This window comes from Cetorhinus maximus, chromosome 25 (assembly GCF_964194155.1).
Source record: "Cetorhinus maximus chromosome 25, sCetMax3.hap1.1, whole genome shotgun sequence".
Classification (NCBI taxonomy): domain Eukaryota; kingdom Metazoa; phylum Chordata; class Chondrichthyes; order Lamniformes; family Cetorhinidae; genus Cetorhinus; species Cetorhinus maximus.
In genome coordinates this window covers 32,561,340-32,583,574 of record NC_135903.1, presented here as the reverse complement: position 1 = coordinate 32,583,574, position 22,235 = coordinate 32,561,340, and the positions used below count along the sequence as shown (strand labels likewise).

The following is a 22,235-nucleotide window of genomic DNA, read 5'->3' as shown; positions in this document are numbered from 1 at the left end:
TTTAAGAATGTAATATAAAACAAGCTCCTTGCATAGCAGTACAAATGAAACCCCGTAGAGGTACACACGCTCAACTTTAAAAGGTTGTGACCACTGAACATAACTCATAATTGGAAATGGGAAAGAAGTTGCTCTGTGCAACACAAAACATACCATTCCTGTTGTTTTCGCTGCTCTGCAAGCTCATGGAGCCGTCGAAGTGCCCTCTCCTGCTTTTTCTCATCTTTTCGAGATCTTGAGGAAACATTACGGGCAAATTCTCTTTGCTTTAGGTCTTTTAATCTCTATGGTAGCAAAATCAAAGAAAAACAAAAATTTCAATTGTAACCCCAAAAATGAAAAAAAAAATATCCTGCTGAAAAAGTCCAGGGCAGTTAACTTTTTTTTGGGATGCATTTGTTTCTGTAAAATGATGAACATTATCAGAGACTATACAAACAAACAAAATTCCCCAATGAAACACAGGTTCAGGGAGTGCATTCATTCGTATGCAAGACTTGTAAATCTCTTCTTTGGGGATAAAATTAGGGCTGGAGCAGTCATCTTGAATACAAGGTCAATGCTCCAACAGAAGAGTTTTCCCAAGATTGTGAACATTGCAGCAGCATTGTATTAGTGCATTCTTATCATTATTGTTCTATTCTGTTCTTCCAGCAGAGATTTAAATAGCAATTTGCCCTCCTGATTCTAATTATGGTCCAGGCATCCTCTGCAGATTTAAAATTAGAAATAGCCAAGCAAGACAGATAAGAGAGAAGATATTAAACATCAGCAGCAGGAGCTAAGGTTGAAGACAGAAGGGATAGTTATTATTTAAATATTATAGTGCTGGATGAACAACAGTAGGTAGGAATGGATTGGTTGAATTAAGAAAAAAAATGAAGTGATTAAGTATTTGCATACATGGTTGAGAATATTAGTGGATAGAAACACTGTATTGTTGATAAAAGATTTGTGGATTTGGGGCAAAATTTTGGAAGTGTGGACAAGCCATCTTATGTGTATACAGTAGTCACTTCATCTAGCATTTTGATGCAAGTTAGCAGAGTAGAAATCACAGCAATATATCAACAGGAATTTCCATTTTGTTAACCCTGTTTCATCTTGCATTATGTTGAGTGATTTACTATAGAGCATTTTGTTTTAAACTTACCTTTTAAAAGTAGTAAACAGTAACATTGGCTTGATTTCCTGAAATAAACAGTGGATACTTTGGGCTATGAGAATAGACATTTTTTTGAAATTGAAGTTTTCTTTCTTTAGCAATGACCATCACCATAAATACAACTTTAACAAAAGAAATTCCACACACTATCGAAGGGCAAACTAATCACTAAAGGTTGATCTAGAAAAGAACTGTATGGTCAACATTGTACATTACCAAGGGACAAACAAAAAGCAATGTCAGGGTTGGAGAATTTTTTCTCCGTAAAATTAAAGCAAAATACTGTGGATTTTGGAAATGAAAACAAAGTCCTGGAAAAGCTCAGCAGGACTGGCAGCATCTGTGGAAAGAGAGACTTCAGTTCTGAAGAATCATATTTGACTCGAAATGTGAACTCTTTCTCTCGAGGACTATTATTTAAAACTATTAGTTATAACTATATTGTAGTTATAACTTAAATATAACTGTAAAATTATTAATTTTAAACTACTGAGCTCTACCACTATAGAAACCTATTCTGCAGGGTGGGTGGGTTTGATAGGGGAAATTGGAATATATTTATATTCCATTCTGACTTCAACATGAAGGAGGGGGCTTATAGAAAGATGAACAGAGAACAACTCTGGAAGGAATAAAGGAACAAATGGTCCTCTACTCTGAGAACAAGATCGCAGGGAGAAGGTCGTGTGTTAGAAACAGCACCTTTAAGAATTGGAATTTACATACAGATTGCTTAATATCAGAGCATCACTTTGTGGGGGCAGAGGGTGTGGTCAAGAATGAAAAAGAGTAACATGGCAAGATTAGTTCCCAAGGGAAAAGCAAGGTAGAGCAGTTGTTAAGATAGATTAGGTTTACAGAGGCAGAGGGGTCAAGCAGTCACTGAATCTTAAAAAAAAAACTTTACACATTTTGATAAATGTTGTTGTAAGCTGAAATTTTTCTCTTGTGAATTACAGACACTGGACCCTGAAGAAAATGGAAATCGTGGCTAGGAAGAGTGGTATCAAATGTTCACTTTAATTTGGTTTAGTCATTTTGAGCCTTAAGGCATAGGTACCATACTTTAGCATGGAAAACGAGTGCAGTTTGGAACTGAGTGTATACTTGAGAGTTTGGTGAGTGCAGGAGTTAGGTGAAGAGAGGAAGGAGCTGTTCCTTTCCTTTCACTTTTTCTAAATTTTTCACCATGTAGGAATTGCTTCTTCCTCTACTACAGGGACAAAAGCTAGCTGTCTGGTGAGTATCTGGTCAGTATTAAGGTCTATTCCATTCCCAAGGTTTAAAATAGTACAGGAACTGGTGGTAAGTATAATAAAATACATTAAATAATGAAAATGAATTATTGAATAATATAATTAAGTAGTTAATTAAAACACATTAAGGATGGCAGGGCAGCTGGTGTGTCACAGTTGCAGCACGTGGGAGTTCCTGAATGCCAGTGTGATCCAGGGCAAACACATCAGCAGTAAGCGTTTGTGGCTCAAGGAGCTTCGGTTCAGAGTCATTGAGATGGAGGCTGTGCTGCGGACACTGCAACATGTCAGGAAGGGGAAAAAATTAACTTGTTGCTTTGTACCAGGAGGTAGTCACACCCCTGAAGATAGGGTCTTCTGATTGCGTCAGTGGTCAGGGACAGGAGGGTGTGACTGTGAGTAAGACAGATAAGGGGCCCCCGAGGGCAGAACTGCAGGAACCTCAGCCTTTACAATTGTCCAATAGGTTTGAGGTTCTTTCAACTTGCTTGGATGAGTGTGCGGGCTGCAGGGTGGATGAGCTGACTGACCGTGGCACCGTGGCACAGGGAGCCATTCAAGTAGGGAGAGCAAAAAGGAATATAGTGGTAGTCGAGGGCAATATAGTGAGGGGGGTTGACACTGTTCTCTGCAGCAAAGAGCAAGAGTCCAGACAGCTGTGTTGCCTGCCAGGGTTCGGGACATCTGCTCAGGGCTGGAGAGGAATTTGCAATGGGAGGGGAGGATCCAGTCATCGTGGTCCATGTAGGTACCAATGATGCAGGCAAACTGGAGGAAGAGCACCTCATCTTCTGACTAGGCACTTTACAGCCTTCCGGGCTGAATATTGAATTCAACAACTTTAGATCTTAAACTCCCTCCCCCCATCCCCACCCCGTTTCTTCCCCCTCCCTTTTGTTTTTTCCAATAATTTATATAGATTTTTCTTTTCCCACCTATTTCCATTATTTTTAAATCTATAACTGTAATACCCTGTCAGTCTTTCCACTCCACCCCCACTAGAGCTGTACCTTGAGTGTCCTGCCATCCATTCTTAATTAGCACAGTTTCTTAGATAATATCACCACCTTTAGCACCTCTTTGTTCCTTTTGTCTGTGACATCTTTTGATTAGCTGCTCCTATCACTGCCTGCTTGTCCCTACAACCACCCCACCCCCCTACAACTTCTCTCCCCCCACCCCAACCTTAAACCAGCTTACATTTCACCCCTCTCCTAACTTCACTCAGTTCTGCTGAAGGGTCATGAGGACTCGAAACGTCTTTTCTTCTCCGCCGATGCTGCCAGAGCTGCTGAGTTTTTCCAGGCAGAATGAGCATGGGTTTGTGAAAGGGAGATCATATTTAACCAATTTATTGGAGTTCTTTGAAGGAGTCACATGTGCTGTGGATAAAATGGAACTGGTGGACATGCTGTACATAGATTTCCAGGAGGCATTTGATAAAGTGTCACATCAAGGTTAGTGCAGAAAATAAAAGCTCATGGTGTAAGAGGTAACATACTGGCATGGATAGAAGATTGGCTAGCTAACAGGAAACAGAGGGTAGGCAAGAAAGGGTCTTTTTCTGGTTGGCAAGATGTAACATGTGGCGTGCCACAGGGATCAGTGCTGGGGCCTCAACTTCTTACAATTTAAATGCATAACTTGGCTGAAGGGACCGAAGGTATGGTTGCTAAATTTGCTGATGATACAAAGATAGGTAGGAAAGTAAGATGTGAAGGGGACATAAGGAGGCTACCAAGTGACATAGATAGGTTAAGGGAGTGGGCAAAAATCGGGCAAATGGCGTATAATGTGGGAAAATGTGAAATTGTCCATTTTGGCAGGAAAATTTTTAAAAAAGCACATTACCTAAACGGTGAGAGTTTGCAGAGCTCTGAGATGCAGAGGGGTCTAGGTGTCCTAGTGCATGAATCACAAAAGGTTAGTATGTTTGTACACCAAGTAATTAGGAAAGCTAATAGAATGTTATTGTTTATTGTGAGGGGAACTGAATACAAAAGTAGGGAGGTTATGCTTCAGTGATATAGGGCATTGGTGAGACCACATCTGGAGTACTGTGTACAGTATTGGTCTCCTTATTTAAGGAAGGATGTAAATGCAGTGGAAACAGTTCAGAGAAGGCTTACTAGGCTAATGCCTGGAATGGGAGAGTTGTCTTATGAGGAAAGGTTAGACAGGTTCGACTTGTATCCGCTGGAATATAGAAGAATAAGAGGCGACTTGATTGAAACACCCTGAGGGTCTTGACAAGGTGGATGTGAACAGGGTGTTTCCTCTTTTGGGAGAATCTAGACTTGAGTTCACTGTTTAAAAATAAGGGGTTGCCCATTTGAGACAGAGATGAGAAGAACTTTGTTCTCTCAGAGGATCATGAGTATATGGAACGCTCCCCCTCAAAAGGTGGTGGAAGCAGTCTTTCAATATTTTTAAGGCAGAGGTAGTCAGGTTCTTGATATAGGTTCTTGATAACTAAGAGGGTAAAAGTTATAGGGGACAGGTGGAAATGTGGAGTTGAGGATACAATCAGATCAACCATGATCATATTAAAAGGTGGAGCAGGCTTGAGGGGCTGAGTGGCCTATTCCTGCTCTTAATTCATATGTTTGTGAGTTCATAAGTTGACCTGAAGATAAACATGTATGATGAGATCCTTAATCTTTGGCTGTTTTTTAAGTATTACTTGTGTATACTGAGTGTACTGATAATTACAAGAAGCTAAGGTTAGTGATGGGTCCACTGAATCTTCACTAACTGTAATTAACTTGTGCTTTAATTACTTGTTTCAGACTGATTTCCTCTTGGCATTCAGCTGGAGCAGTTTCCGCCCACCCTTAATCTTAGTTTATGCATCTTCGTATCTCACTACTTCCCCTGAGGAAAGTTTATAAAAGAGCATAGCCTACACTCTAGTAGGCATCATCTGCAACTCATATTGGAGAAGCCTCGAGAGAGATTGTCAGTTGGACTGGATTAGTAGATGAGCAGAAATGAAGTGGAGCACACCACCAAAAATGGCTGATGTCAGGCATCAGCCAAGATTCACCAATATTGTCAATATTTTCAAAGATGGTATTGTATTCTTTGCTGAAGGTAGTTGTCATATATTGGTGTATAGATCTTCTGTAATGATAGTACAGTACTTTGAGACAACCATTTACAATAAAGTGTAGTAAATTTTCATTAAAAATTACATTTTTGGACCAACCGTTCCTCAACAACTCTAGGTCTACTGTATGTTTTAATGTATTACAGTGAGCTCGTACAGCCCGGAGTTGTAACGACACCAAAACTGTCAGCTTTCGCTGTCATTACTGTACAAAATCAATAGCAACTTCTAGCGTTTGTCCAATCACTGTTAAATGTCGTCAGGGATACCCTGCTCCTCCATAGGATGCAGATGCAATCAGCACAAAAAGGTGTGTTAGACATGAAACTTCAACTTTTCAGGCATCATTCTTGCTGTAAAAAACATTTAAAATGTCATGCCTTGTTGAATGAGGTGTAGCTGAGTTTCTAGTGGTGCACTAAGTCACTGGACAACTTTATTATCCCACTGCTGGACAACTTCTCGAGCCCAGAAATACTGATTTTAGAAGTCTGGATAATTATTCCCCTCCATTCCATGGTAAAAGTTCCATACATTTTTAAGATTCAATTTTCTTTTAAGTCTGCTTAATAGTTCTACCTTAACCCTTTATTCTGTGCCCCAGTCATCAGTTTGCTTTTTGCAAATTGATTAAAAAATGAATAATAGTGTTTCACACTTCCTGGTTTGATGTCCAGGGAAATTCTTAAATTTGGCTGCTCAGCCTGATTGATGACTTCACTGTTCTTGGTCATCAGAGATCCCCTATTATTGGAACCAAAGGAAAATGGCACAGTAACATGGGAAATTAATGCACAGAACTTTTTAGATCTTTGTGGGCAACTTTCTTTGAGATCAGTGGTGAGCATCAACCTTTCACCACTGACTGCAAAATATGGCCCTCAAATTTCACAGATGACAGAGATGATTACAATTTAATCAGATGCTTCATCAGAGACTAGAATTACTGAAGTAAAGGTTAAAAATATCAATTTTTAATAATTTTAAATATTTAGTCCTCCTAGAAATAGGCTGAGTAAATAAGCCTTTCATATGGGAGGACAGCATAAGCAGTAACAGACATCCATCAAGTATCCGTGTTGATGGACCTCGCTTTGCAACCAGAACAAATGATCTGGATCATGACCTTTAATTTCCTCATAATGTTAGGTAGCCTATTACATCGCATGTTATGGCTCAAGTGAGGAACAACAAAACTGGAAATGTGGCGACAGTTTGGAGCGTCAAGTGGTGCTGGGGATGACACCAACACAACAACATTTGGGGGCATGTCTTAACTGTTAGATTATGTATCAAGTTTTAATTGACAGTACAATTCTTAAGGACTATCCCAGAGTAAACCGGTTCACTCAATTAAGTCTGACACTCGAATAGAAAAATTCTACAAAACAAACAATGCTTATGATAGAAGCATCATGGAGTAGGCAGCAAATTAAGAGACTGTAAAACTGCATGAAGGACCAGTGCACTAAATGATGCATGACAAAACGGAAGACAGAGCACAACTATGGGGCTCTAATAGAAGGAAACTCACTCATGTTATCTGGACTCTGAAACTTTAGGACTTGCTTTCAATACATCAGCTGAAAATGTCACACTGTGAAAAGAAAAACTAAAATACAACAGAATGGAGGCAGAGGCAGAAAAAAAGCAAACAGCCAACACTTTATTTCCCTGCAATCAATGTGCTAGCACTGATAATTGCATACCAAAGATGAACTAGGTTTTTTTTTTAAAGAGGGGTAGCAGGCTCCATTGATAAAAAAAAACCCAATTTTTCTGACTCCTACAGAAGATCAAACAGCATATTCCATCTTTAATTGCATTTTTTTTGTTCCAGGGATCAATTCCTAAAAATGAAATATCTGCAGGTCCACCTGGAGTTGGAGATTCTCCCTGGTGAGTCCAGGTGACATCCTTTCTATTGAAGAAGTCCCTTCCTGCTGACGTGAAGGGAACCCTGGTGAATATTGCAATGACAAGCTCACCAAGCCTACTTTCAGGTCAATCTGGAGAGACTAACTGCATTCATTTTCCAGCTAACTAATGGACGAGGTTACCCCTCCCTAACGTCCTTTAACAACTGATCTTTCAGCAAAAAATAACTCCTGGAGTACACCAATAGATCATTCATTTAGCTAATATCTTTAACTTTTTTTTCTGCCTGAGTGTGTGGTGGAGGCAGGTTCAATTGAGGCATTCAAAAGGGAATTAAGACTGTTACCTGAAAAGGAAGAATGTGCTGGGTTATGGGAAGGAGGTGGGGGAATGGCACTCAGTGAGTTGCTCATTCGGAGAGCTGGTACACACATGATAGGCCAAATAGCCTCTTCTGTCACGCTCTTGCAGCTACAAAAATGTTGTACTCATCCACTGTAATTAGCCAAAATCTGTACCCGTTATCACAGAAACTGTACAGCATGTATAAAGTAACCAATGTCTAGCAGCAAACTACAATTCAGTAATACAATCAAGGGATTCAGGCAACATCAGAAACCACAAGGATTGAATCTTGGCCAATTTATAATGATCATCTAATCTTTAAGATTGAATTACTGCTCCTACCACACTCCCAACCATCCTTTCTTTTACGTAATATAGTCAAGGCTCCTAGAATTCTGCTGCACCTTCAGGTCAATTTCTGCAGCAGACGACGAAGTGGTCTATACATTTTTGTGTGTTAAGTAAATTGTAATGGAATTTATTCTGGATTAAAATTACAACAAGTTTTTGAGGAAGGCATTCGGAACAGTAAGCTTGCAGTAATCTAATGAGAAATTGGAGCCCGAGTACAGTAGAAACTGGAATAGGATGGACAATATAGCCAGCAGCAGATTGATGACTTAGGTTATCCAGAAACAGTAACTATTCAGAGTTTTCACGGAGGTGCCCCCTTAATTGGATTGAAGATGGCAATTAATGGCAATGATGGGCTCTCGAAGCTGGAGGGCCAGCTTGAAAGGAGTAGTGGTTTGCAATAGATGGCAAGTAACTGAAATGGCGCTTCAATATGGAGGCACCTTCTCAGCAACTTTTTTGAAATTTAAAAATAAATAGTTCCTGCAACTAGCCCACCGCTCTGTGGGGGTTGGGGGAATCCTCTCTACAGGGCAGCATGTGGCTGCACCCACAGCCAGGCAGGCCTCCCAGCCTGCTACTGGGAGTCCGCCTCCAGGCAGTTAAATCAGTTTGAGAAACTGGAAGAAGACCGGAAAATTCCAGTTGGCCTCCTTTATTTACCATCAGCATGGCTCTTAATGAGCCTAACAGGCTATTGGCAAAAATGGGCAATGCTGAGAACAGGATCGGGAAACCAGCATACTGGCTGGCACTGATATTTTAGGGCCTAAAAGTTACATTAAAGCAACTTCGAGTAGCACCACCTCATTAGCATGGAAAAGAAACCAGGAAACAGCATTAAATGATGAGCTTTACATAATTTTCAGAGTTCAAAACTGTTTACAACAGTGTGCAAGTCTTTGTCCTCATGGGCATGTCACTATACACCATACAGCTTTAGGGATCATACAAGTTTATATCCATGTTCCTATTGTTACGAATGTGAGGTTTTAGAAGATGGTTATGTTTTGGACTGTTTCTTTAAGGTAAAAGGAAGTAATGAAGAGCGTCATGAGTCTGCTATAAGTTCTACCTGACAACAAACCTGTGTGGCTTGTTTATCATGGAGCCTGGGGGCCTAGGTTAAGACTTCTCGAGAGCAAAGTGCAAAATGTTCAAAAGTGTTGAAAACGAAGGTAGGAACAGCTGGACCGATTGTAGGCAGACTTCCTGTCTCGGTTTTTTTGGACACAAACAGAGAGAGAGAGAGAGAGAGAGAGATGTCCCATAGAGGCAAAGGCTGCAAAGGTCAGCAGAGAGGAAAAGGCTGCCGGTCCTCTACTAGGCAGAACGCAGAGGAAGGATGGTCTCTGGTTGAAGAGAACTCTAAAGACTCTGGAAGTTTTGTCCTGGCGAGACCGGGAGGTGAAATCGCCAGAGCAGGCCTTATTGATGTTAGTCGATTCAGAAATCTTCCAAAAACGAAGAGAAGTTCCTTTCAACAGTCATGGGACATTATGACTTAGTGAAATGGGGAGCGGGGAGACATGAACCTGTTGGAAGCTGGGAGGACATTTACAAGGATTATCTCTTTTGTAGTTCAGAGTATTAGTTGCCTACTAAGTAATGTTTAGCTGTAGTTGCTTTTAGCTCATTTGTTACAGTAAACATCTTAAAACTTGAAATCTTGTTGTACAATTCCTTTCAGTTCGTCAGGTAATTCAAATCTTGTTTAAGGTCATCATTCAATGGGTTCATAACAGTATTTATTTTCATATATCTTAACTTGCTGATATTAATGGGCATTGGTGATCAGATCCAGGATTGATCCACGGATGATACAACATCACTGAAATCTCAAGGCCCATGATATTCAAACAGAACAAATCAGCAAATAAGAAGTATAAGTATTCATAGGATTGACTAGTCAAAACTTTTGCTGGGGCAGGTTAGAGAAATTATACAACAACTTACTTATATACTGCCTTCAACATAATAAAAAGGGCCCAATGCTTTTCACAGGATCATCATAAAACAAAATATAACACCAAACCACATAAGGAAATATTAGGTCAGCTGAGCAAAAGCTTGGTCAAAAGGTACCTCGTAAAGGAGGAAAGCGAGGCAGAGTGGAAAAGAAATGAAAGAAAGCAAGTCCAGATCTCAGAATTGGCAAAGGAGGGAACAGCCACCAATGATGGAGCAGTTAAAATGAGGAATGCTAAAGAGACCAGAATTAGATGAGTATAGATACCTTGCAGGGTTGTGGGGCTGGAAGAGATTACAGAGAAAGGGAGGGATGAAGCCATGGAATGATTTGAAAACAAGACTGAGAATGAGAGCCATGTGTTGGACAGGGGGTCTGCTCTGGAACCCAAAATGCAGGAATAGAGTAGCACCATCTCAATTAAAAACCAGGACACAGTATTAAATGATGGTCTTTACATGTGTTTATGTATTAGCGAAACCATATACAACCCATTCATTCTTCCTTCAGCACACATCTGTATACTACAATCAAGTAAATTGTGATTTGCAGGTGAAGACCTTAAACTGAATGTATTTGAATAGTGTTGCATATTTCTATTTTGCCAAAATGTTCAAACAGGAAAATAGTGAGTGTAAAACCAAAGATTACTGCAGTATAACATGTGTACACCATCTACAAGATGCACTGCAGGAATTCACCAAGGCTCTTCTGACAGCACCTTCCAAACTCATGACCAATACCATCTAGAAGGACAGGGGCAGCAGATAGATGGGAACACCACCACCTGGAAGCTCCCCTCCAAATCACTCACCATCCTGACTTGGAAATATAGCACTATTCCTTTACTGTTGCTGGGTCAAAATCCTGGAACTCTCTCCCTAACAGCACTGTGGGTGTACCTACACCACATGGATTGCAGCGGTTCAAGAAGGCAGCTCCCCAGCACCTTCTCAAGAGCAATTAGGGACGGGCAATAAATGCTGGCTCAGCCAACGTAGCCTACATTCCGTGAATGAATAAAAAAGATACAATTGCAATAAGTGCTATTTGTCCCAAAGCAGAAGTCTGGATGATCAGCATCAGCATGGAAGTAGTAATATCCTAAATAAAAAGGGATGGCGATATTAAATTTTGATGGCCAAGTAAAGTGAAGGTGAACACCAGTACGGATGTTGAAAATGGCTACACAATTGTCAGCAACCTCTTTTTCTGCAACTCCTCGGTGTTCATTCTACACAGTGGGCAGAGTAGGCATGATATTCAATTGTAGAATACACACAGCTGAATCTTATCTCCTAATGTGGTACTATCAGATCAACATGATTTTATGAATTTTCCTCAACCACAGAGCAGGGTCCCATTTAGTAACACCATTGCACTAGGATTGTATATTTTCCCAAGATCAGGCAAAAAGTCACTTGTTTTCATCGATTTATACAATTGAAGATAAACTGTACCTACTAATTTTCTTTTGAACAATATCTTGAATCATGTGGCTCAGTTATTCTAGTGTTAAGCGAATTAGACACATGATTCAAGAGCTTGATTTGAATTTCCAGTCTGGATTGTAGGAACTGAGTTATGAGTCATGGGCATGCTGCTAAAGAGACAACCAGCTGGCTGGAAACCTGGTAGTGGTTCGGAAAGTGCATTTGCATCAACAGATATAGAATGGTGTGCACAATGACTACCGAAATGTCCCATGGTCCAAGCCTTACAGCTGAAGGAATTGAAGAACAACTTAACAGTTTGGCGTTAAGAGTTAACTGGGACAGGAGAACAATTTCCAAAAAGGGTTTTTTTTTTAAGGGAAAGAGAACAATAATATTTTAACAATGAAAAAACATGCTTTCAAAAACCTATAAAACAGATGAAAATGCAAATGAGTATCAGGCAGAAAATGGTTGACCAGTGAATGGCCCTCACGTGAGGTCCAAAGTAAAACAGCATAAGTGGTACTCATGCTGATCTCATAGATCACAGTTTCAAAGCGGAAATCAGGCATACAAATCTCCAAAGCTGTGAAAGTCACCTCTAAAGCCCGGGCATCCTATGGATCCACAGTTAAATACCGAAGGCCATTTTAGTATCACACTAATCGAGTGATAAGCACATTAAAATGGTCAATCCACCTCTTCCGAAGGGCTGCTCACATGCAGTCTAACGCAGTGCGGTTAAGTGCAAAAGTTGATAGGTTGGAGTTAACTTTCCAGTGTGCTGTCAATTTTCATGCTTTTAACCCCCATGTGCTCCTGCAGGTTAAAATTCATAAGGTAGAAACCAGCTAATAGCTGGAGCTTCTGAAACTGGAGTGTAATAAAATGATAACAATATATAGGAGTGATGACTAAAAGCAACAATTAGATAGATCAGTTCTGCTGTAGGTAGCTACAATGCCAAAAGCTGAGATCATTCATTTAACAATTAGCAAAAAAAATGATCCCGTTACCAACTCAAGCAGATGCTTGAATACTCCAGGGTTAAGCTCTCTGGTAGCAGTTAATTGACTTTATGCTTGGACAATTTTCAGGACCATGACAGGACAACATGGGAAGAACAATCACTAAGAGATAGTTACGGAAAGCACAAATTAATTTGCACATGACTTTTCTTGTACTAAAATAATTAAACCACACAAAAAGCCCTAATGTTTCATATATGGAAACAGGTATAACTGAAAATTCCAACAGTGATAATGTTTTGTTTCAAGAGGTAACTTAACTCATGGTATGATATCATCAGTGAGAAAAGAATATTTGGAAAATAAAGAAGCCAACGGACAACTGCTCCTCATAATAATCACAATGGGAAACTGGGACTCCCAGCTGGAAGATCAAATCACAGTCTCGACTGAATACAGTTCTACGATACTTGTCTAGGTCCGTGATAGGGAGAGAAAAACGATACGCAAGTATGAGATAAGATGTATCAGAGATTGGTCAGCTTCAAGATATAAAAGGTTGTTTTAATGTATCTTAATGGATTTTCTCTCTGTACTCACACTTTTAACTTTGAAAAAATCCCATTTAAAACAGATAACCTAAAAATGGCTTCTACAATTGCATGCTTTAAAATGTTTCTGTTCATTTTGCATAAAGGTTACAAGAAAAAAAGGCCACATAACTGATTAGATATCTAGATAAAAAGTCACCAAGCATACCCAAGTCCTAAAAATAATAAAAATAAATCACAGAACTATTAACGGAAGATACAAACAGCACTTTCCACACAATTCCAGTAGCCTGCAGCAAGGTATGTAGTCAATGCTGGGGTGAAGGATATCAAGGATGCTCAAGAGGTCTGAATTGGAAGAACGTAGAGTTCTCAGAAGACTGTAAGGCTGGAGGAGGTTACAGAGATAGGAAAAGGCAAGGACAAAGAGGGACTTGAGCACAGGGATGTTACTGGCCAGGGACCTAATGCAGCCCAGAGAGCACAGAGATGAGGGTGAATAGGACTTGGTATGGGTTAAGATATGGGCAGAGTTTTGGATGAACTCAAGTTTACGAAGGGTAGATCATCGGGCCAGTCAGCACAGCATTAGGATAGCTGAGTTTGTAAGAACAAAAGAATGGATGAAAATTTCTGCAGCAGACAGGCTGAGGCAGGGTAGAAGACAGGCATTATCACAGAGGTGGAAGGAGGCAGTTTTGGTGATGGAGAAGATACACAGTCGGAAGCATACGTCAGGGTCAATTAGGGCACCAGAGTTGCAAACCGTCCGCTTCAGCTTCTGACAGTGGCAGTAGGGTGCTGGAGGATGGAATCAATGGCATGGGCTGAAGGCAATGAATTTGGCCTTCCCAATATTTAATAACTCTGCTACTGATTGCTTCTGTAAATGATTAACTGCAAATAAACCTGTCTGGTAGTTTATTCTGCTGTGCAAATGCTACCAGTAAATCCAGAGACAATAAATTGCTTCACTGTTCACCTAGGACATGCTATCCCATGGGAGCTGGCTTTTCGTTTGGGTATGCAATGAAGTCTCTGAAGCAGAAATCTAAATTGTAAAAGTCCCTTTCCATCTATTAAAAGTTTAAGGGATAAATTAACTGTCTACACAGACTCAGCCATCCCAACCTGCCAGCCAGAGAAATCCTGACCTCAAGCAATTTGGATAAAAATAAGAATTGTTATTGGTGTAGTAAAAAGGAGTGCACAAAAATTCTTGGATTAGGGCTTTTTGCCAGCATTATGAATGTTGGTGCTTCAAAGATGATTAGGTTCCTTTCCAACAAATTCTCAGCAGTGGCCCAATTTGTGCAAAATAAAACTGTGAATCACAAGACTTCTTTGAACAAATATCCAAAGATGAACTTTTTCTTTTACTCCAGAGTGATTGCTTTCAGAACGTTAATTCTAATATCAGCAGCAACTCACCTGCTTATGAGCATGGTCATAAGAATTTATGTGGTTGTCAAACTCGTGATGTTTTTGGTACTGCTTATCACACAATTCACAGTAAAAATTCGCTCTCAGGTCTTCTAAAGCCTTTGCAATTGCCTTTTCTTTTTCAGCATAATCCTGAGAGAGAGAGAGAGAGAGAAAAAAAATATCAATAAGTTGCACCATGAAAAGGTCAGAAACATTGCAATTGTACTTCCTCAGTAGTTACAGAGTGGCAGTTCTTGTCAGTACACCTGTCAATATTTAATATCTTACAAAGGCAGCTTAAGGCATATAAATAATAAATCATTGAGTTTTAACGATTCAAGATTTAATTTTAATAGCAACATCCCTTTGAAAAACTGTAAAAGGCTGGCAGTGATCCTCGTAGGTTTGGTCATCCGGAATAGGATCTTGGATGCATGCCAGAACTCCCCAATTGTGTAAATGAAAGACTCATGATGCTTCGCCGACAGCTCAGTCAGAATCAATGTGCCACTGTCATCAGCCCTTATATCCTGACCCTTGACTCTGATGAAGATGTTAAGGAAAAGTTCTATTCTGACCTTGATGAAGTCCTCACTGCCATCCCAAAAGATGGAAAGATCATCTTTCTGGGGAACTTTAATGCCACGGTTGATCATGACTCTGATGTCTGAAGAGAAACCACTGGGAAAAACAGGGTGGAAAAAACCCATTGCAAATGGTTTCCTCCTGCTGACAAAGTGTGCTCATCATGGCCTCAATATAACAAATACCCTTTTCTGCCAGAAGGACAAATACAAAACCACATGGAGGCGTCCTAGATCAAAGCACTGGCACCTCCTGGATTATGTCATTGTTTGAGTCAGAGGTTTAAGTGATGCCTGTGTCACTCAATGCATGCAAGGGGCTAATGCCTGCTGGACAGATCATCGACTTGTTCAAATCGGTAATGAACATCCACCTAGCACCAAGACATAACAAGAACCAAAAGTCAAAGTGGAAGAAGATCAATGCCTCAGCCCTAAAGTTGCCTGACCAAAGAGAGGAATACTTAGCATAGCACACAACCAATCTGGAAAATCTTCACACATCCAACTCAATTTCAGAACAGTGATATCAAGCACGTCAACAACTCCACAAGTCAACAAAAGTCCTAGTGTACAGGGCAGTTGTCGTCACCACACCCCTGTACTGTTGAGACCTGGGCTGTGTATCATCAACGCTTAAGAGTGTTAGAGAAATTCCATCAGTAATACCTCAGCCACATCTTCTGAATTCAAGAGATTGTAAGAAGGTGGAGAGACTGCTGAACAAATGCTAGTGTCCTTCTTGAAGCCAGCTCCACATGCATTTAGGCAAACCACTTGAAAAATCAGCTACAATGGATTGGACACTGTCAGTATTGCAGCAAAGTGTCTTCCCTGCCAGATCATGTTTTCTCAATTCTCAAATGGCCAGTGTTCTAGGGGAGAACAAAATAAAATGCTACAAAGACACTCTGAAGCTCTCCTTGAAGCACTGCGGCATTTGCATTAATGACTGGGAGGAGCTTAATACCAATCGTTAAAAACGGCGACAGCTCGTCCACAAAGCTGCATCATGCTTTGAGTGCAAACATTTTAATGATGAGGCAGAGAGATGGCACAGAAGGAAAGAAAAGGAAGCAAACCCCAAACTCTGGACCGCACTACCTTATGGGACACCCTGCCCTGTGTGCCCAAAGATCTGCAGGTCTAGAATCAGCCTGTTTAGTCACTTGGAGACCCATGGCAGAAACTCGCGACCTTGAGGAGACATCATCCTCGAATCGAGAGACAGCTGACAACCTTTTGAAAACATTATAAAATTATGATTTCCCTCAAGAATGTTTGTGCTCCAGGTGTATAGCAGATTGTATTTTATAACAATCTGAGCAATGTGTGAATTCTCAAACAATTTAAACAATAAAATAAATTTGGGGGAATGAAGCATGGTATGTTAGTTGGGCATGAAACATTTTATTATTCTAGAAACAGCGACAACAGCAAACACCCTCAGGACAAACAGACCATACCAAGAAGCAAAGAAAAAAGCTTCTATTCTCTGCCATAGAAGTGTAGCTAAACCAGGGGGTTCCCAAACTGAGAGTCACAACCCTGTGGGGTTGAGAGCTCTGAGGCTGCAATGGCGGCCGTGGAGCTCAGAATGAGTTTTGACAGTCGTGAAGCCCTATTAAACGTTCATGTTTTCTTTGTTGGTGGGCATGGCTTAATTGTCCGGTCTCTGAGGTTGCTGCAACAGCCACACCTTGTAAAAAGGTGGGTCCTTTGCTTTTTTCAGGCCAAACCCAGCAGTTTTAAATAGCCCATCACCCTGCTTTCACTCCGGGGTCGTACAAAATTTGAGGCATTAAAATGGGGTCACATTGGGAAAAAGCTTGAACAGGACTGTGCTAAACCCTCATATAAGCCCCCAAAATACAAGTTTCTCTGTTTCCAACACGGAACACCCTTCAAAATTAGCAATTTTGTGCCAACTTGTTCTGAACTGTGAACAGCTTTCAATCAAGAGCCTGCAGCTACTGTGAAATCCACTGAGAACGCGCAAACTCATATTACGGAAGATCCTGACAACCAGGAGAGGGAAAGTGACAGAGACTTTCAGATGAGCTGCTCGGACTTGCTTTTAAATTTTGGTTTCAGAGATCAACTACTCTGCCACTAATTTCCTAAAATGCTCCTGAAAAAAATGAAATCTACAGTAACAGAACAAACTTAGCAGCCAATAGGAAGCACAGGATACAGTAAAATTCAAATAAATCAATGCATTCCTGTGGTTCCTATCAATTCAGAGTTTAAATTTTAATATCTTTACCAGGTAATTAATGATACAATATATATGAAGACTGCAATCTCGAATTGTTTAGGTACAATAAAAAGAGAATCAGCCTGCTTTCTTTAAAACGTTAGGCTCTGTTTTCTAGAATGGCTCTGATAATGAAGTTTATCACTTAGGAACCGTGAAAGACTACAAGCATCTACCAAAGTAATAGCAGGATCATTCTAAAAACATTTGCAGTGTTGTCAAGGTCCAGCCATCTTATTCTGTGACAGATTTATTAATACATCCTAGCTGAGTGGCAACTCTAAAATTAATTGTGTTAAGAAAAGTTCTGCTATTTTCATAGGAAACTTTTAATCCAAGTACACTTTTAAAAATATACAAGCTGCTTCTTCACCTGTACCACTTACACTTTTTCGAAAAAATTATAAGACATATCTTACAGCTCAAAATGAAATTACTAAATTTCAAACTAAAGCAGCATCTTTCGTATAAATGACCAGCTCTTTGGCAAAACCTGTACTACTATTGTCATAAAGAACTCTGAAACAGAAATTTGAAAACGAGCAAGATCTTCTGTCCACTTAACAAAAGAATTTGCATTGCCTCAGGAGAGACTTACAAGGAGTCTGTGCTGAGAGGTAGTCTAGTACATTAAAGTATTGAATTGTGTAGGGATAAAACTTTTCATATCACCAGCTAATACAGGCAATAAAGCACCCAAAAACATTGCTCTATGCAGCAAACATGGGTTGAAAGCAATGAAAGCATAATTAACGTAATTCTACTGGGTTGATATTGAGTCAATTTCCAGACATAGCCATTCAATACAGTATTACATCACCCCTACAGGGTTCAAATGTCCAACTTTTTCTTAATTTATCAAGTGCTTACTATGTGCTAAGCACTTTGGTACTCAAACAATGGCATAAGGATCTTGTTTCTCAATCTGTTTTGCCAGATAAGGAACATCTGGAGTAGATAATTGAAGTGCATATATATAGGATAGCATGATTGAATCACATAATGACCATCTTCATTCCCAGAATTAAGCACAGATTAAGAAGGTTGCGAACTGGTAACTTGCACCAGTGCGCAAATCATATTTTGAGTTTGTAAATCACAAAAGCTTGAATTGAGATGGAACTGCTGACCCAACTTGTACAATACCAGACAATTAATTTTTAAGAAAAATATTCAATAGCAGCTAGTGCAATGACTGCACAACTGCTGATTGGAATCAAAGTCTCCATTTGGAAAATACACAATTCGTGCATGATTAAGCCAAAAGTAACACAAACTATGCATGCATACTAATTAATTTCTCAACTTAAAAACTATGAAAACTGAAGTATCATGAACAGCAAGTGAGCAATCTCAAGATGTTTTCTAAGAATTCTCCCGCTGCAACAAAAAACCTATAAATTTAAAGTGCATTGCAAATGTTCCTTTGTGGAGTCTGCAAGAAATCTATCCGCTAAGTGAAACAGAAGTAGATACATTCCTCTGAAGTGATGAAGCAAGAGATCGATGCCTTGGAGCCCGTCTGGTTAGCAGTATTGACATCAATGTTTCATTCAAGCAGTCCTTTTTAAAACAAAGCCAGTCTTGACTTTTGTTCAGTTGAGGTAAAGCACTGGTTGCAGTCAACTTAGAGTCAGAATTATACAGCACAGAAACAGGCCCTTTGGCCCATCGTATCCATGCCGGCCATCAAGCACCTATCAATTCTAATCCCATTTTCCAGCACTTGGCCATTAACCCTGTATGTTATGGTGTTTCAAGTGCTCACCTAAATATTTCTTAAGTGTTGTGAGGAAAGATAACAGATTTCCTTCCCTAAAGAACATCCGTAAACAAATGGGTTTTTACGATAACTTCATGGCACCTTTACTGAGACTAGCTTTCAATCCCAGATTTTTTTTTCAAATTAATTAATTGAATTAAAATTACACCAGCTGCTGCAGTGGGGTTTGAACCTGTGTCTCCAAAGCATTAGTCTGGCCCTCTGGATTACTGGTCCAGTGATATTGCCACTTCACCACAGTCTCCCCTTGAAAGCATGAAAAACGGTCTACGAGTCTGATAGCCAGAAAAGGGAGCAGACTTAGTGGTATACACCACCCAACAGTCATCTTACATATACACAGCTTGCAAAATCTGAATTGGTTACAGAGTTCTTGAGCGGGAGTTGGGGGTGGAGTTGTTGATCAAATAGGGAGGGTGGTAAGAGTTGTCAGCAGGGGTGGGGTGGGGCGGGGCGGGGTGGGGGGGGAGAAGGGGGCTGAGAGTATTTGCTGACTGGAGGGAGTTTTAAAACTACTGGTTTCTGCCCTGAAAAAAGCCAACGCCCACCATACTGCAGGCTGTGGTTGCAGCTGCAATAGAGCCTCAGAGAACACACAATTAAGCCATGCCCATGGACAGAAAAAAATGAACATTTAAAAGGGCCTCTTGGCTGTCAAAACTCAGTCTGAGCTCCACGACCACCATTGCTGCCTCAGAGCTCGCAACCCCAAAATCTTGTCCTGTGTCCTGCTAGGGGTTATATCGCACAGTTTGGGATCCACTGCTTTACCACTTCCTATCTCTTGCAACATTCACAGAAATCAGACTTAAGAGGCAAAGAACTCCATTGCACAATTAGACATTAATTTGTCCAGGTAGTGCTTGCTTAATGTTTCTAGACTATTAAAAAATTAAGGGATTGCTGATTTATTTTATGATTTTTAAAATTGGCAAGCTTTTCCCACCTGATGTCTGGTCACAAAATTGGCCCCACGTTTCCAATGTACTCCAGTCACAGCCCTATTATTATAATTTATACCTCGTCTCCCCCATGTGGAAATCCCTTTTGATAACATAGCTGTCTGTCATAGTATTTTTGACATCGCTGGAATGGGCTTCTCTTGATTAAAAACAATACCTTATATTGGAGATGATCAAAAAGCCTGGTCAATGAGGAGGGTCTCAATGGGCCAGAGGAGAGATTTAGAGAGGGAATTAGCTTAAGCAGCTCAAAGCATGGCCATAAATGATGGGCAGCTGCAGAGAATGAGTAGACAAAAAAACCAAAGTCAAATGAGAGCTTGTTGACAAAAGGTGAAGTGGGGTGGAGAGGTAATGCAAAGAAAAAAGCAGTATAGGTCTGAGGGAGGTTGCAGAGCTAGAAAATTCATGAGGGGATACAATTACAGTTCGGGTGGAGTGCTAGTTGACGCACTTGAGATTTGAAATTTAATTTGTCGGACTGCAGGTCAATGAGAGCATGGTAGGAAGCAAACAGGACCTAGGCTTACTCAGAAAGAGGCAGCAAGCCTTGGATGAGCTGAACTTTACAGGCAGTGAAGAACTTGAGCACGAAAATCAAGGCTGATATTCCACTGCAACACTGAAGGAGTACTGCACTGTCAAAGGTGCAGTCTTTCAAATGAGACTTTAATTCAAGGCCCCATCCGATTGCGCAAGTGGAAGCAAAAAGTCCTATGACACTATTTCGAAGAGGAGCAGGGGAGTTATTTCTGGGGTTCTAGCCAATTTTTATCTCTCAATCAACATCACAAAAAAAGGTTATCTGCTCATTATCACATTTGCTGTTTGTGGGAGTTTGCTGTGTGCAACTTGGCTGCTGCATTTCCTACATTACAACAGTGACAAATTTCAAAAATACTGCATTGGCTGTAAAGTGCTTTGAGACAGTCTTAAAAAATGCTATACAAATTCAAGTCTTTCTTTATTTCAGTGGGAGGCTGGCTAGAAGAACATTAGAATAGTTGAGTCTGGAGGCGACAAAGGCATGGACAATGGATTTGGCAGCAAATGAGCCGAGGTACAAATGGAAATAAGCTATTTTATGCAAGTGGAAGTGGCAAAAGTCATGACCGGTAGAAAACCAGCCAAGATATCAAGCACAGGTCTTCATCACTAGTGAACAAGTAGAAAAAATTCCTGACCCAGGCTGCATGCTAAACAGGAAGATAGAAATTCACTGTAGTAGCCAGCAAATGATCTAACAAATAAGATACCAAAATGATAAGTTATTCCTTAGAAATGTACATTAGCCAGGGGTGCCCAAAGTTTGAAATCTTGTGCCCTCCCTGCAGTGAGTTTGATGGCAGGGTCATTTAATCAGGAGGGAGGGTGGCGGCTGGGGACCCCAGCTCCTCCCACCTCCATCCCAATTAAGTCCGTGGCAGAGAAGTCCATGGATGGCCTTCCATCCTGCTACTGGTATTAACCCAGTGGCAGGCAGGTGACTTGCCATGAAGGAAGCACAAAAAGCAAACGCATGACAGGGATTGGGGGATCGTGGGGGAGGGAGCCCATCATTCAAAGGCACGCAATACTTGATCGAGGGGCCCAGCATCAGGAAGTGAGGGGAGGGGGGTAAATCTGCTGAGAGCCACCTACCTGCCCTTGCTGCCGACCCCCTCCTGCACTCACCTCTGGTCTGGGATCCAGCAACAAGCCTGGGCCTCAGGTGGGTGTCATACCAGTGGCAGCCACCACCTCCCCAGTGGCACTCCTCTTTAATAGAGCTGCCGGCCTCCGATTAGGAAGAAGCTCTCAGCAGATGAGGCTTCCATCCCCAGGATCTCAGGCCAGCATTGGGCCTTCCCCTATCAAGTGCCTGAGTAGAACAAGATGAGGCGAACCTTCCCAAAAAGCAGCAGTGTGGTTCTCTCGCCAGGTCTCCAGCTGGCAGTTGAGACCCCCCCATCACCGCCTCAAGATTCTGCCTAAGGTTATTTGCTGAGGATATGTTAATTGCTCTGGCATATAGTTTACTCATTTATTATTTTCAGGGTTTGCAAAAATAAATTGCAATACTATTACAATATTAGATTAATATTAATATTAGATTAATATTGTAGGAGCTTCTGCAAGGACTGTATATTCATGGATGCATGCATATGACAATCATTGCACCACTTCATAATCAAGGCTTTTGTATTGAAATTT

General features: G+C 40.7%; 1 protein-coding gene across 8 annotated transcripts in view; it reads right to left on the bottom strand.

The window, feature by feature from the left end:
* The window catches only part of gpatch8 (G patch domain containing 8), a 194,305-nt gene that overhangs the window by 7,863 nt on the left and 164,207 nt on the right, over window positions 1-22,235 (bottom strand). For all 8 annotated transcript variants that reach the window (XM_078529752.1, XM_078529754.1, XM_078529756.1 and 5 more), the window contains 2 exons: window positions 14,463-14,606; window positions 154-284 (listed from right to left, as the gene is read on the bottom strand). In XM_078529752.1, coding sequence (XP_078385878.1) covers window positions 154-284; window positions 14,463-14,606 — 275 coding nt within the window. The remainder of the gene's footprint in view (window positions 1-153; window positions 285-14,462; window positions 14,607-22,235) is intronic.